General features: G+C 59.9%; 1 protein-coding gene across 1 annotated transcript; it reads left to right on the forward strand.

Annotated features, from left to right (window-relative positions):
- Positions 1-3,278: 3,278 nt before the first annotated feature.
- MFAP2 (microfibril associated protein 2) lies at positions 3,279-11,827 on the forward strand. Its single transcript, XM_054395009.1, has 8 exons — positions 3,279-3,315; positions 4,744-4,830; positions 5,609-5,635; positions 5,724-5,810; positions 6,848-6,889; positions 8,067-8,154; positions 8,269-8,342; positions 11,724-11,827. Exons 1-8 carry the CDS (start codon positions 3,279-3,281, stop codon positions 11,825-11,827), a joined length of 546 nt encoding a protein of 181 aa, XP_054250984.1.
- Positions 11,828-12,062: the final 235 nt, after the last annotated feature.

Raw genomic sequence — 12,062 nt, forward strand, 5'->3', positions numbered from 1 at the left:
ATCCTCTTCATCCAGGACACACCAAACCTACCCCTGGGGCTTCCTTTGCTGTGGGAAACAGATGGAGCTTGCAAGGGACCTGGGTCCTACCACGATGCAGCTGTGGGTTGGTGATGGAGCACTGCTGAGTGCTTCATTGGGCACCACCAAGCTCTGACCATCAGCTGAGCTTGGATCTCCCAGCCCAGCTCATGTAGGGACCAAGTTTCTGGCTTCTGGAAGTCACTTGTCAACATCTGCAGGCCCTGTGAGCCTGGGGATGGAGGAGGATGTGGTGCCTGGAAGGTGCAGCTCTGGTGGTGGTGCAAGGGCATGAATGGTGGAAGGTGCTACCCTTGGGTGATGGTGAGGACTTGGTGGCTAGAAGGTGCCACACTGGTGGTGGTGAGGACATGGTGGCTGGAAGGTGCCATGCTCTGATGCTGGTGAGGACATGGTGGCTACAAAGTGCTACACTCTGCTGATGGGGCAGGATACGGTCCCTAGGACGTGCCATGCTTTAGTGTTCTTGGGGATGTGGTTGCTGGAAGGTGCTGTGCTTTGGTGCTGGTGAGGATACGGTCTGTAGAAGATGCAAGGCTTTGGTGGTCTTGAAAACATGGTCACCAGAAAGTGCTGCTTTGGGTGCTGGTGAGGACATGGTCACCAGAAGATCACAGGATCAGAGGATGTTAGGGGTTGGAAGGGACCTCTGGAGATCATTGAGTCCAACCCCCCTGCCAGAGCAGGAGCATAGAATCCAGCTGAGGTCACACAGGAACACATCCAGGTGGGGCTTGAAAGTCTCCAGAGAAGGAGACTCCACAACCTCTCTGGGCAGCCTGCTCCAGTGCTCTGTGAGCCTCCCAGTGAAGAAGTTCCTCCTCACGTTGAGGTGGAACCTCCTGTGCTGGAGTTTCTATCCATTGCCCCTTGGCCTATCCCAGGGTGCAACTGAGCAGATGCAACTCTGTGGTGATGGTGCCCAACTCTGTGATGATGGTCACCAGAAGGTGCTGTGCTTTGGTGATGATGTGGACGTGGTAGCTAGAAGGTGTGATGGTGAGGAGACAATGGGCAGAAGGTGCTGTGCTGTCAGAGAACGGAATGGTAGGGGTTGAAAGGGACCTCCAGGGACCATTGGGTCCAAGCCCTCTGCAAGATGGTCCTAGGGCAGGTCACACAGGAACATGTCCAGGTGGGTTTTGAAGACCTCTAGAGCAGGAGAATCCACAACCTCTCTGGGTGGCCCGCTCCTTTGGTGCTGGTTGGGGGCATGGTGGCTGGAAGGTGTCATCCTCTGGTGGTGGCGAGGACATGGTGGCTGGAAGGTGCCATGCTCTGGTGCTGGTGCAGACCCCACCTTCCCCAGCATGCCCTTGGACCCATCATGGTCCATGCTGCGCTGGGGCTGGAGCCACCTTCCCATCCCAGGTGCTTCACCCGGCTCTGGTGGGTGCCCAGCTGCCTCCTGGCACAGGGGCCCTGATGTTCCTCCTCAGCAGGGATGAGACCTGGGCTGTTCTCCAGCCGTGCCTCAGTTTCCCCGCAGCACCTCTCTGCGTGCCGGGGGCACCACCAGGCTTTGTCCTCCGCACCCTCGGCTGGGGTTGGAGGGAGATCCGGGGGGAGAATTCTCCTTCCTCGTCCCCTGCAGCTGGCCGGGCCGGCAGGGGAGGGCAGTTGGTGTCCCTGCCGGCCCGCACCGGCCCCCCACGGCACTCAGCCCTGGCCCCGATCCCTCCGGCAGCAGCAGGCTCTGGATGCGCAAAGCCTGCTCGGAGAGCTCCGGAGGAGCCGCGGAGCGCCCAGCGCAGGACTTGCCCTGGAAGCTGGGGGTCCCTCCCCACATGGCCACATCCCCTTGGATTTTGGGGGCTGCAGGAGCAAAGGCAGCATGGCCCAGCGCTGGGGGACCCCCAAAAGAAGCTGGATAAGCCCCAAAGCTGCAGCTCTGGGTCTGTTCTCACCCGGGGGGGCGGTCCAGATGTGTGTCCCACCCCGTGGTGGGGATTCAGCCGTGCCCGCAGCTCTCATCCCGCAGGATCCAGCAGGGCTTGGTCCTCGCTATTCCCACGCCGTCAGGAAGCCTTTTCGAGGAGGTTTCCTTCTTTTTCTTGGGGGGGGGGGAGGGGAAGGGGGTGGAGATTCCTTTGGAGCCAGCTCCTGCGGGGGTTAGGGGTGGGCAGAGAGGGGCTGGGAATGGAGGGATCTTGGGGGGGGCGTCTTCTGGAGGACAACTATGGGACAGGATTTGGGGGGATGATGTGAAGCTTCTGGGGATAACTCTGGGATGGTATTTAGGGGGACAATGAGAAGGTCATGGGGACAATGCTGGGATGGTATTTGGGGGGACAATGAGAAGGTCCTGGGGACAATTCCAGGATGATATTTTGGGGGACAATATTTGGGGGGACAATGAGAAGGTCATGGGGACAACACTGAGATGATATTTTGGGGGGACAATATTTTGAGGGACAATGAGAAGGTCATGGGGACAACTCCAGGATGATATTTTAGGGGATAATATTTGGGGGGACAATGAAAAGGTCATGGGGACAACACTGGGATGATGTTTTTAGGGGGACAATATATTGAAGGACAAGGAGAAGTTCATGGGGACAGCACTAGGATAATTTCTGGGGGGACAATATTTTGGGGGCCAATGGGAAGGTCATGGGGACAGTGCTGGGATGAGTATTTTGGGGGGCAATAAGAAGCCCCTGGGGAGACCTCTAGGATGATATTTTGGGGGACAATGAGAAGGCCCTGGGGAGAACTCGAGGACGATATTTTGGGGGCAATATTTGGGGGGACAATGAGAAGCTCATGGGGACAACACTGAGGTGATATTTTGGGGGACAATGAGAAGCTCATGAGGACGACCCTGGAATGACATTTTTGGGGGACAATATGTTGAGGGACAAGGAGAAGCTCATGGGGACAATGCGGGGATAATTTCTGGGGGGTCAATATTTTAGGGGACCATGAGAAGCCCCTGGGGACAACTCTAGGGTGGTATTTTGGGGGGAGGATGTGAAGCCCCTGGAGGAAACTGCAGGACAATACTTTTGAGGAGGTTTCCTTCTGTTGGGTTTGTTTTTGGGGGTTGGGGTTTTGTTTGGAGCCAGCTCCTGGGGACATCTCAGGTGGAGGTGGTTGGGGGTGAGCAGAGAGGGGCTGGGGATGGAGGGATCTTTGGGGGGGGATCTTCTGACCCCTCTGTGTTGCCTCTGCCCCCACCCAGACTCCTCCAGCTGCATCCCGACCTGCGCTGCTCCTCCCTCGCTGCTGTCAGGATGGGAGCAGTGGAGCTCTTCTTGCTGTGTCTGCCAGGTGAGTGTCCCCTCCCTGGGGGTCCCCAAGGTAAGGTGACACCCCAGAAACCAGCCACTCCCCCCCAAAGATGCCAGCAAGCATCACTTCATCACCTGTTTTCCCCCCAAAATTAACTGAACCCCCCTGGAATTAGGCTGGGATTGACTCTAGTGGGGGGGGCACCGAGGTTGCCAGGGGTCTGGCAGCTCTTGTGTTGGGGACATGGAGGTGGCACCATGGGAGTGGCACAAAATTGTCACCTCAGCGCCAGGATGGCAGCCAGAAAAATTATATTTGGAACCAGCCCCTGAGGGTGCTGGCAAAGGCAGGATGGAAAGGAGGAGGGAGGTGACAGACCCCAGAGCCTGGAGCCAGGAAAAGTTTGGGTGAAACCAGCTCAGCACAAAGGCTGAGGGACAGCTGGAAACCATCAACCAGGCAGGGCTGGAGCCAGGGAGGGGGGACAGGGCTGGGGGGAGTGTGGGCAGAAGAGATAAATCCCAACCCAGAGTCATTCCCAGGGGAGCTTTGCTCATGGATGCTGCCTGGTAGATACTGGAAGGCCACAAGAAGGTCTCCTGGGAGCCTTCTCCTCTCCAAACTGCACAACCCCAACTCTCTCAGGCTGTCCTCATAGCAGAGCAGCTCCAGCCCTCTGCTCATCCTGGTGGCCCTTCCCTGGACACCTTCCAGCACCTCCATAGCCCTCTTGTAACAGAGGCTCCAGAACTGGACACAGAGCTCCAGGAGTGGTCTCAGCAGAGCTGAGCAGAGGGGCAGAATCCCCTCCCTGGCCCTGCTGGCCACACTTCTCCTGCTGCAGCCCAGGCTCTGCTTGGCTCTCTGGGCTGCAAGTGCTCACTGCTGGCTCCTGCTGAGCTTCTCCTCCCCCAGCACCCCCAAGTCCCTCTCCTCAGGGCTGCTCTCCAGCCAGTCCCTGCCCAGCCTGCATTTGTGCTTGGCATTGCCTCCACCCAGCTGCAGGACCTTGCCCTTGGTCTTGTTGAACCTCCTGAGGTTGTCCTGTGCTCACCTCTGCAGCCTGTCCAGGTCCCTCTGGATGGATCCCTTCCCTCCAGCCTGTCCAGGTCCCTCTGGATGGATCCCTTCCCTCCAGCTGTCTGCTGCACCACACAGCTTGGTGTCATCAGCAAACTTGCTGAGGGTACATCTCAGTTTCCTCTGCCTGCTCTTCTCTGGGCAATGTGACCCTGGGGACAGCTATGGGCCAGGATTTGGGGGGATGATGTGAAGCTCCTGGGGACAATGAGGGGATGATATTTTGGAGGATGATGCAAAGCCCCTGGGCACAGCTGTGGGAGTTTGGGGAGAAAACATGGAACTGGAGAGGCAGAGTTGGGTACCCCAAATCTCCAGGCTGGGGGTGGCTCTGCCCCTCCTGGTGATGCTTCATCCTCTACCACCTTGGCTCTGTCTCCCCAGCAGTGCTCCTGGTCCAGGGTCAGTACAGCAGGTTTGAGGGCATCACCTACCCCGAGCCGGTCCAGTATTCCCAGTACGACCAGCAGGCAGGTGAGAGCAGCCTGCACTGGGAGAGGCCTCACCCCCCACCTCTCTACTCCCTTTTTCCTTTCTCCACCCAAATCCCCATGGATCTGATGCCTCCCCCTGCTTCCTTCCTCTGTGCTCTATCATCTCCTGCCCCTTCCCCTCTCCTCTCCCTCACCACCTTCCCCTCTCTCCCCTCCCCACCACCTTCCCCTCTCTCCCCTCCCCACCACCTTCCCCTCTCTCCCCTCCCTCACCACCTTCCCCTCTCTCCCCTCCCTCACCACCTTCCCCTCTCTCCTCTCCCTCACCACCTTCCCCTCTCTCCCCTCCCTCACCACCTTCCCCTCTCTCCTCTCCCTCACCACCTTCCCCTCTCTCCTCTCCCTCACCACCTTCCCCTCTCCCCCCTTCCCACCACCTTCCCCTCTCCTCCCCCTTCCCACCACCTTCCCCTCTCCCCCTTCCCACCACCTTCCCCTCTCCCCCCTTCCCACCACCTTCCCCTCTCCCCTCCCTCACCACCTTCCCCTCTCCCCTCCCTCACCACCTTCCCATCTCCTCTCCCCTTCCTCACACTGTCAATTATTAATTAAGCCTTTATTAAGTTTAATAAACCTTAGTGGGGGGTTATTAAGCCAGAGGTTAGGGGGGAGGGGGGGTACCCAGGATCACTCCTGGGGTGACTCTGGAGGGATCTTTCCACTCCCTGCAAAGTCTGGAGGAGCCTTTGCCAACTCCTGGCTCCGGTGGTTGGTTTCCTTCTCCCTAAAATCCACCAATTTCTGCTTTATTTCCCCAGAAATCCAGGATTATTATGACTACAACGGTGAGTGATGCCAGGAGGGGAGGGGGGGGGGCACAGTTTTGGGGTGTGCCTCCCCACCCCCAACCCTGCACCATCTCTCTCCTTGCAGATGTCACCCCCCGTGCCCCTGAGGAGCAGTTTCGCTTCCAGTCCCAGCAGCAATCCCAGCAGGAAATCGTGCCAGCCCCCACCCCAGGTACCCACCAGCCCCCTCCCCACCCCAGGTACCCACCAGCCCCTTCCCCATCCCAGGTACCCACCAGCCCCTTCCCCACCCCAGGTACCCACCAGCCCCCTCCCCACCCCGGGTACCCACCAGCCCCTTCCCCACCCCGGGTACCCACCAGCCCCCTCCCCACCCCGGGTACCCACCAGCCCCTTCCCCATCCCAGGTACCCACCAGCCCCTTCCCCACCCCGGGTACCCACCAGCCCCCTCCCCACCCCGGGTACCCACCAGCCCCCTCCCCACCCCAGCTACCCACCAGCCCCCTCCCCACCCCAGGTACTCACCAGCCCCCTCCCCACCCCGGGTACCCACCAGCCCCCTCCCCACCCCAGGTATCCACCAGCCCCCTCCCCACCCCAGGTACTCACCAGCCCCCTCCCCACCCCAGGTATCCACCAGCCCCCTCCCCACCCCAGGTATCCACCAGCCCCCTCCCCTCCCCAGGTACCCACCAGCCCCTTCCCCTCCCCAGGTACCCACCAGCCCCCTCCCCTCCCCAGGTACCCACCAGCCCCCTCCCCACCCCAGCTACCCACCAGCCCCCTCCCCTCCCCAGGTACCCACCAGCCCCCTCCCCACCCCAGCTACCCACCAGCCCCCTCCCCACCCCAGGTACCCACCAGCCCCCTCCCCACCCCAGGTATCCACCAGCCCCCTCCCCACCCCAGGTACCCACCAGCCCCCTCCCCTCCCCAGGTACCCACCAGCCCCCTCCCCACCCCAGGTATCCACCAGCCTCCTCCCCACCCCAGGTATCCACCAGCCCCCTCCCCTCCCCAGCTACCCACCAGCCCCTTCCCCATCCCAGGTACCCATCAGTCTCCTTCCCCACCCCAGGTACCCACCAGCCCCCCTCCCACCTCAGGCTGGGGATCTCCCTCCCTCTCCTGCCCCCTCAGTCCCTGGGCATCCCCATGGGTGCCAGTGTGGATGCCCCAGCCCTATGCAAATGGCACTGAGATGATTTTGCTCCAGCCCTAAATTTTCTCCCCCCCTAACCTCCAGCTGCTGCCCCTGAGACTGAGCCCACGGAGCCAGGACCCCTTGGTGAGTGCTCCTCCCCCACCCCCCTCTCACCAGTAGGGACTTTAGGCTCCCAGTTAGCCCAGCTAGGGTGAGGATGGGGGATGGACCCCTCGGCAGGGCTGAGATCCCAATGGGCTCAGCTGGGCCTCTGTTTCCCTGCTCTGGGGCAGCAGAGCTGGGAGTGCCAGAGAGGGGATCCTAGGAATCACAGCATCCCACATGGAGAAGTTGGAAAGGACCTCTGGAGCTCATCCAGGCCAACCCCTGCTCCAGCAGGGCACCCACAGCAGCTTGCCCAGGAGCACAATGCCCAGGGGGGGTTGGAAGCTCTCCACACAAGGACACTCCACAACCTCTCTGGGCAGCCTGCTCCAGGGCTCAGCACCCTCACACCAAACAACTTTCTCCTCCTGCTCAGGTGGAACCTCCTGGGGTCCAGTTTGTGCCCCTTGCCCCTTGGCCTGTCCCTGGGCACCACTGAGCAGAGTCTGGCCCCAGCCTCTTGTCCCCCACAGCTCCTTTAGCTCTTGCTGAGCATTGCTCAGCTCCCCTCTGGGGCTGCTCTTCTGCAGGCTCTCAGCCCCAGGGCTCTCAGCCTTTGCTCCTCACAGAGCTGCTCCAGGCCCCTCAGCAGCCTCCCCTGGACTCTCCAGCAGTTCCCTGTCTCTCTTGAACTGGATCCAGGACTTCAGAAGTGGCCTCATGAGGGCAGAGTAGAGAGGCAGAAGAACCTTCCTCAACCTGCTGGCCTCACTCTTCTTCATGTAGCCCAGGACACCATTTGCCTTCTTGGCCACTTGAGCACATTGCTGGCTCCTGGACAACTTGTCCCCAGGCACTCCCAGCTCCTTCTCCATGGAGCTGTGTCCCAGCAGGTCCCCCCTCAGCTGTCCTGCTGCAGGAGGTTGTTCCTCCCAAGGGGCAGGACCCTACCCTTGCCCTGGGTGAACTTCCTGAGGTTCCTCTGCCCAGCACTCCAGCCTGGCCACCCTGTGTTACCCCAACACCCAAAAGCCATCAGCTGGATTTCAAAGGAGGTTTTGGGTGGAGAATTCATGGGTTTTATGTTTTGTTTTGTTTTTTTTTTTCCCACACACCTCCAGGGTCAAAGCTCCCGCTGAGCCCAGCCCTCAGGCTTCCCTCCAAGGCCTTCCCAGCCCCCCTCCCAGTACAAACCAGTTGCCCTTTGTGCTTGCAGACTGCCGGGAGGAGCAGTACCCCTGCACCAGGCTCTACTCCGTGCACAAGCCCTGCAAGCAGTGCCTGAATGAGATCTGCTTCTACAGGTGAGCTGGGGGGGGGGGGGGGGGGGGGGGGGCAGGGGAGGGGAAGAGGTCAGAAGATGTTTTGGGGACCCTCCTCTGCTCTCCCCTTCACCACCCCCCACCGTTCCCCCCCAGCCTGCGCAGGGTCTATGTCATCAACAAGGAGATCTGCGTCCGCACCGTCTGCGCCCACGAGGAGCTGCTGCGAGGTGAGCAGGGGGCACACGGGGGGCACCCCAGAGGGGGGGCCATGGCCAGCCAGGGCATGGAGTCGTGGAGTGGTTGGGGTTGGAAGAGATCTTTAGGTCCAACCCTGAAGCCAGCACTGCCAGGGCACCACCGAACCACAGCCCTCAGCACCACATCTCTCTGGTTTGAAACCCCTCCAGGGATGGGGACTGCAGCACTGCCCTGGGCAGCCTGGGCCAGGCTTTGGCAGTCCTCAAGGGGAAGAAATTGTTCCTCATGCCCAACCTAAACCTCCCCTGGGGCAACTTGAGGCTATTTCCTCTTGGTGCTGTCACTTGCTCCTTGGCAGAGAGACCAACCCCCACCTGGCTCCAGCCTCCTTTCAGGGAGCTGTAGAGAGTCAGAAGCTCTCCCCACAGCCTCCTCTTCCCAGGCTCAACACCCCCAGCTCCCTCAGCTGCTCCTCCCCAGCCCTGTTCTCCAGACCCTTCCCCAGCTTCCCTGCCCTTCCCTGGACCTGCTCCAGCCTCTCAATGTCCTTCTTGGAGTGAGGAGCCCAGAACTGAACCCAGGACTCAAGCTGTGGCCTCAGCAGTGCTGAGTACCAGGAGACAATCCCTGCCCTGCTCCTGCTGGCCACACCATTGCTGCTCCAGGCCAGGCTGCTGGTGACTTTCTTGGCCACCTGGGCACACCCTGAGCTCATCTTCAGCTGCTGTCAACCAGCACCCCCAGGTCCTTTCCTGCTGGGTAGTTTCCAGCCACTCTGTCCCCAGCCTGGAGCATTCCTGGGGTTGTTGTGACTCAAGTGCAGGACCTCAGCCCTTGGCCTTGTTGAGCCTCATTCCATTGGCCTCAGCCCATGGATGCAGCCTGGCCAGGTCCTTCTGTTGAGCTTCTGACCCTCCAGCAGATCAAGAGTCCCTCCCAGCTTGGTGTAATCTGCAAACTGAGGGTGTCCTGATGCCCTGGTGCAGATCATTGATGATGTCAAATGGAACTGAGGAGAGGGACTTGGGGGTGCTGGGGGAGGAGAAGCTCAACAGGAGCCAGCAGTGAGCATTGCAGCCCAGAGAGCCAAGCAGAGCCTGGGCTGCAGCAGGAGAAGTGTGGCCAGCAGGGCCAGGGAGGGGATTCTCCCCCTCTGCTCCACTCTGGTGAGACCACTCCTGGAGCTCTGTGTCCAGTGCTGGAGCCTCTGTTACAACAGGGCTATGGAGATGCTGGACAGGATGACCTTTGAGTGTCCCTTCCAACCTGATGCAGTCTGTGGAAGGTTGGACTCTTGGCTCCAGTGCAGGTGGGGTTTAGCTCCTGATCTCTCAGCCTTGTGATGTTCCTGGTGGATGGAGCAGCTGTTGGCTGGCTGGGGAGGGTGCAGAGAAAGGAAGGAGTTTGTTTTGCAGGATGATTCTCCCCCTCTGCTCCACTCTGGTGAGACCCCACCTGGAGCTCTGTGTCCAGTGCTGGAGCCTCTGTTACAAGAAGGATCTGGAGGTGCTGGAAGGTGTCCAGAGAAGGGCCACGAGGATGAGCAGAGGGCTGGAGCTGCTCTGCTGTGAGGACAGCCTGAGAGAGTTGGGGTTGTGCAGTCAGCAGAAGAGAAGGCTCCCAGGAGACCTTCCTGTGGCCTTCCAGGATCTGAAGGGGGCTCCAAGAAAGCTGGGGAGGGACTTTTTAGGGTGTCAGGGAGTGATAGGACTCGGGGGGATGGAACAAAACTAGAAGTGGGGAGATTCAGATTGGATGTTAGGAAGAAATTCTTCCCCATGAGGGTGGTGAGAGACTGGCACAGGTTGCCCAGGGAGGTGGTGGAAGCCTCATCCCTGGAGGTGTTTGCAGCCAGGCTGGATGTGGCTCTGAGCAACCTGCTGTGGTGTGAGGTGTCCCTGCCCATGGCAGGGGGGTTGGAACTGGCTGAGCCTTGAGGTCCCTTCCAACCCTGACTGATTCTATGATTATAACTGGTCCCAGTGCTGAGCCCTGGGGACACCAGTTACAGCAGGCGTTGGAGTCCCCATCCCTGGAGGTGTTCACAAGATCTGTGGCCATGGCCCTTGGGGCCAGGGTTTGGTGGCCAGGATGGGGTTGGGTTGATGGTTGGACTCCATGCCCTTAGAGGCCTTTTCCAACCCAAACAGTCCTACAGCTCTCTGCCTTGATCCTCACCTGGTCAAACCTCGATGACCAGGATGGACTTCAGCAAAGCCTTTGACACTCTCTGCCACAAGAAGCTCCTGGCAAAGCTGGCAGCTCGTGGTTTGGACAGATTCCCTCTGAAATGGGTCAAGAACTGGCTGGAGGGCTGGGCCCAGAGCGTGGTGGTGAATGGTGCCACATCCAGTTCAATATCTTTATTGATGAGCTGGATTGAGTCCAGCATCAGTAAGTTTGCAGATGACACCAAGTTAGGAGCAGCTGTGGATCTGTTGGAGGGTAGGAGGGCCCTGCAGAGGAACCTTGCCAGGCTGGCTGGGAGGGCAGAGGCCAAGGGGATGAGATTGAACAAGGCTGAGTGCAGGGCTCTACACTTTGGCCACAACAACCCCAAGCAGTGCTACAGGCTGGGGACAGAGTGGCTGAGAGCAGCCAGGCAGAGAGGGACCTGGGGGTGCTGGGTGAGAGTAGCTGAACATGAGCCAGCAGTGTGCCCAGGTGGCCAGGAGAGCCAATGGCATCCTGGCCTGGATCAGGAATGGTGTGGCCAGCAGGACAAGGGAGGTTATTCTGCCCTGTGCTCAGCACTGCTCAGGCCACCCCTTGAGTGCTGTGTCCAGTTCTGGGCTCCTCAATTCAAGAGAGATGTTGAGGTGCTGGAAGGTGTCCAGAGAAGGGCAACGAGGCTGGGGAGGGGTCTGGAGCACAGCCCTGTGAGGAGAGGCTGAGGGAGCTGGGGGTGTTCAGCCTGGAGAAGAGGAGGCTCAGGGCAGACCTCATTGCTGTCTACAACTACCTGAGGGGAGGTTGTAGCCAGGTGGGGGTTGGGCTCTTCTCCAGGCACCCAGCAGCAGAACGAGGGGACACAGCCTCAAGCTGTGCCAGGGGAGGTCTAGGCTGGATGTTAGGAGGAAGTTCTTCACAGAGAGAGTGATTGCCATTGGAATGTGCTGCCCAGGGAGGTGGTGGAGTCACCATCCCTGGAGATGTTCAAGAGCAGCCTGGATGAGGCACTTAGTGCCATGGTCTGGTTGATTGGATGGGGCTGGGGGATAGGTTGGGCTGGATGGTCTTGGAGGTCTCTTCCAACCTGGCTGATTCTATGACCTTGGGGAGCTTCTCCACCCCAACCACTCCTGCGGTGTCCCCAGCCCCACGCTGGATCACTTCCTGCTTCTCCCTATTGTTTGGTTTTTTTTTCCTTGCTCCATCCATGGATTCTCTCTCTCTCTCCTTCCCCTCAGCTGACCTGTGCCGGGACAAGTTCTCCAAGTGTGGGGTGATGGCCACCAGTGGGCTCTGCCAGACCGTGGGGGCATCCTGTGCCCGCAGCTGCGGTGGCTGCTGAGCTGCAGGGGGAAGGGGACGGACCCCCCTCACCCCCTACCCTCCCTCCACCACCAGCTGCATCCCCAGGGCGGGGGGGGAGGGGATCCCCAAAGCTCCTCCTTCCCCCTTCCTGGCTCCACGCCGGAGCCTCACCGTGGTGCTAAAGCAAACAGTGCATGGAAGCCCCACAGAGGCCATTTTTGGGGTGCACAAAAGCATTCAGGGGAGGGGGAAGGGAGAGGGGAAGGTATTTT

Source organism: Indicator indicator, chromosome 32, assembly GCF_027791375.1.
Source record: "Indicator indicator isolate 239-I01 chromosome 32, UM_Iind_1.1, whole genome shotgun sequence".
Lineage (NCBI taxonomy): Eukaryota > Metazoa > Chordata > Aves > Piciformes > Indicatoridae > Indicator > Indicator indicator.

What these genes read in the sequence shown, in the direction of transcription:
- MFAP2 (XM_054395009.1), top strand. Translation starts at nt 3,279, where the DNA reads ATGGGAGCAGTGGAGCTCTTCTTGCTGTGTCTGCCAG. An exon ending in CTTCTTGCTGTGTCTGCCAG is followed by an intron (nt 3,316 to 4,743) that starts GTGAGTGTCCCC and finishes TCTCCCCAGCAG; the next exon opens with TGCTCCTGGTCCAGGGTCAG. An exon ending in CACGGAGCCAGGACCCCTTG is followed by an intron (nt 6,890 to 8,066) that starts GTGAGTGCTCCT and finishes TTGTGCTTGCAG; the next exon opens with ACTGCCGGGAGGAGCAGTAC.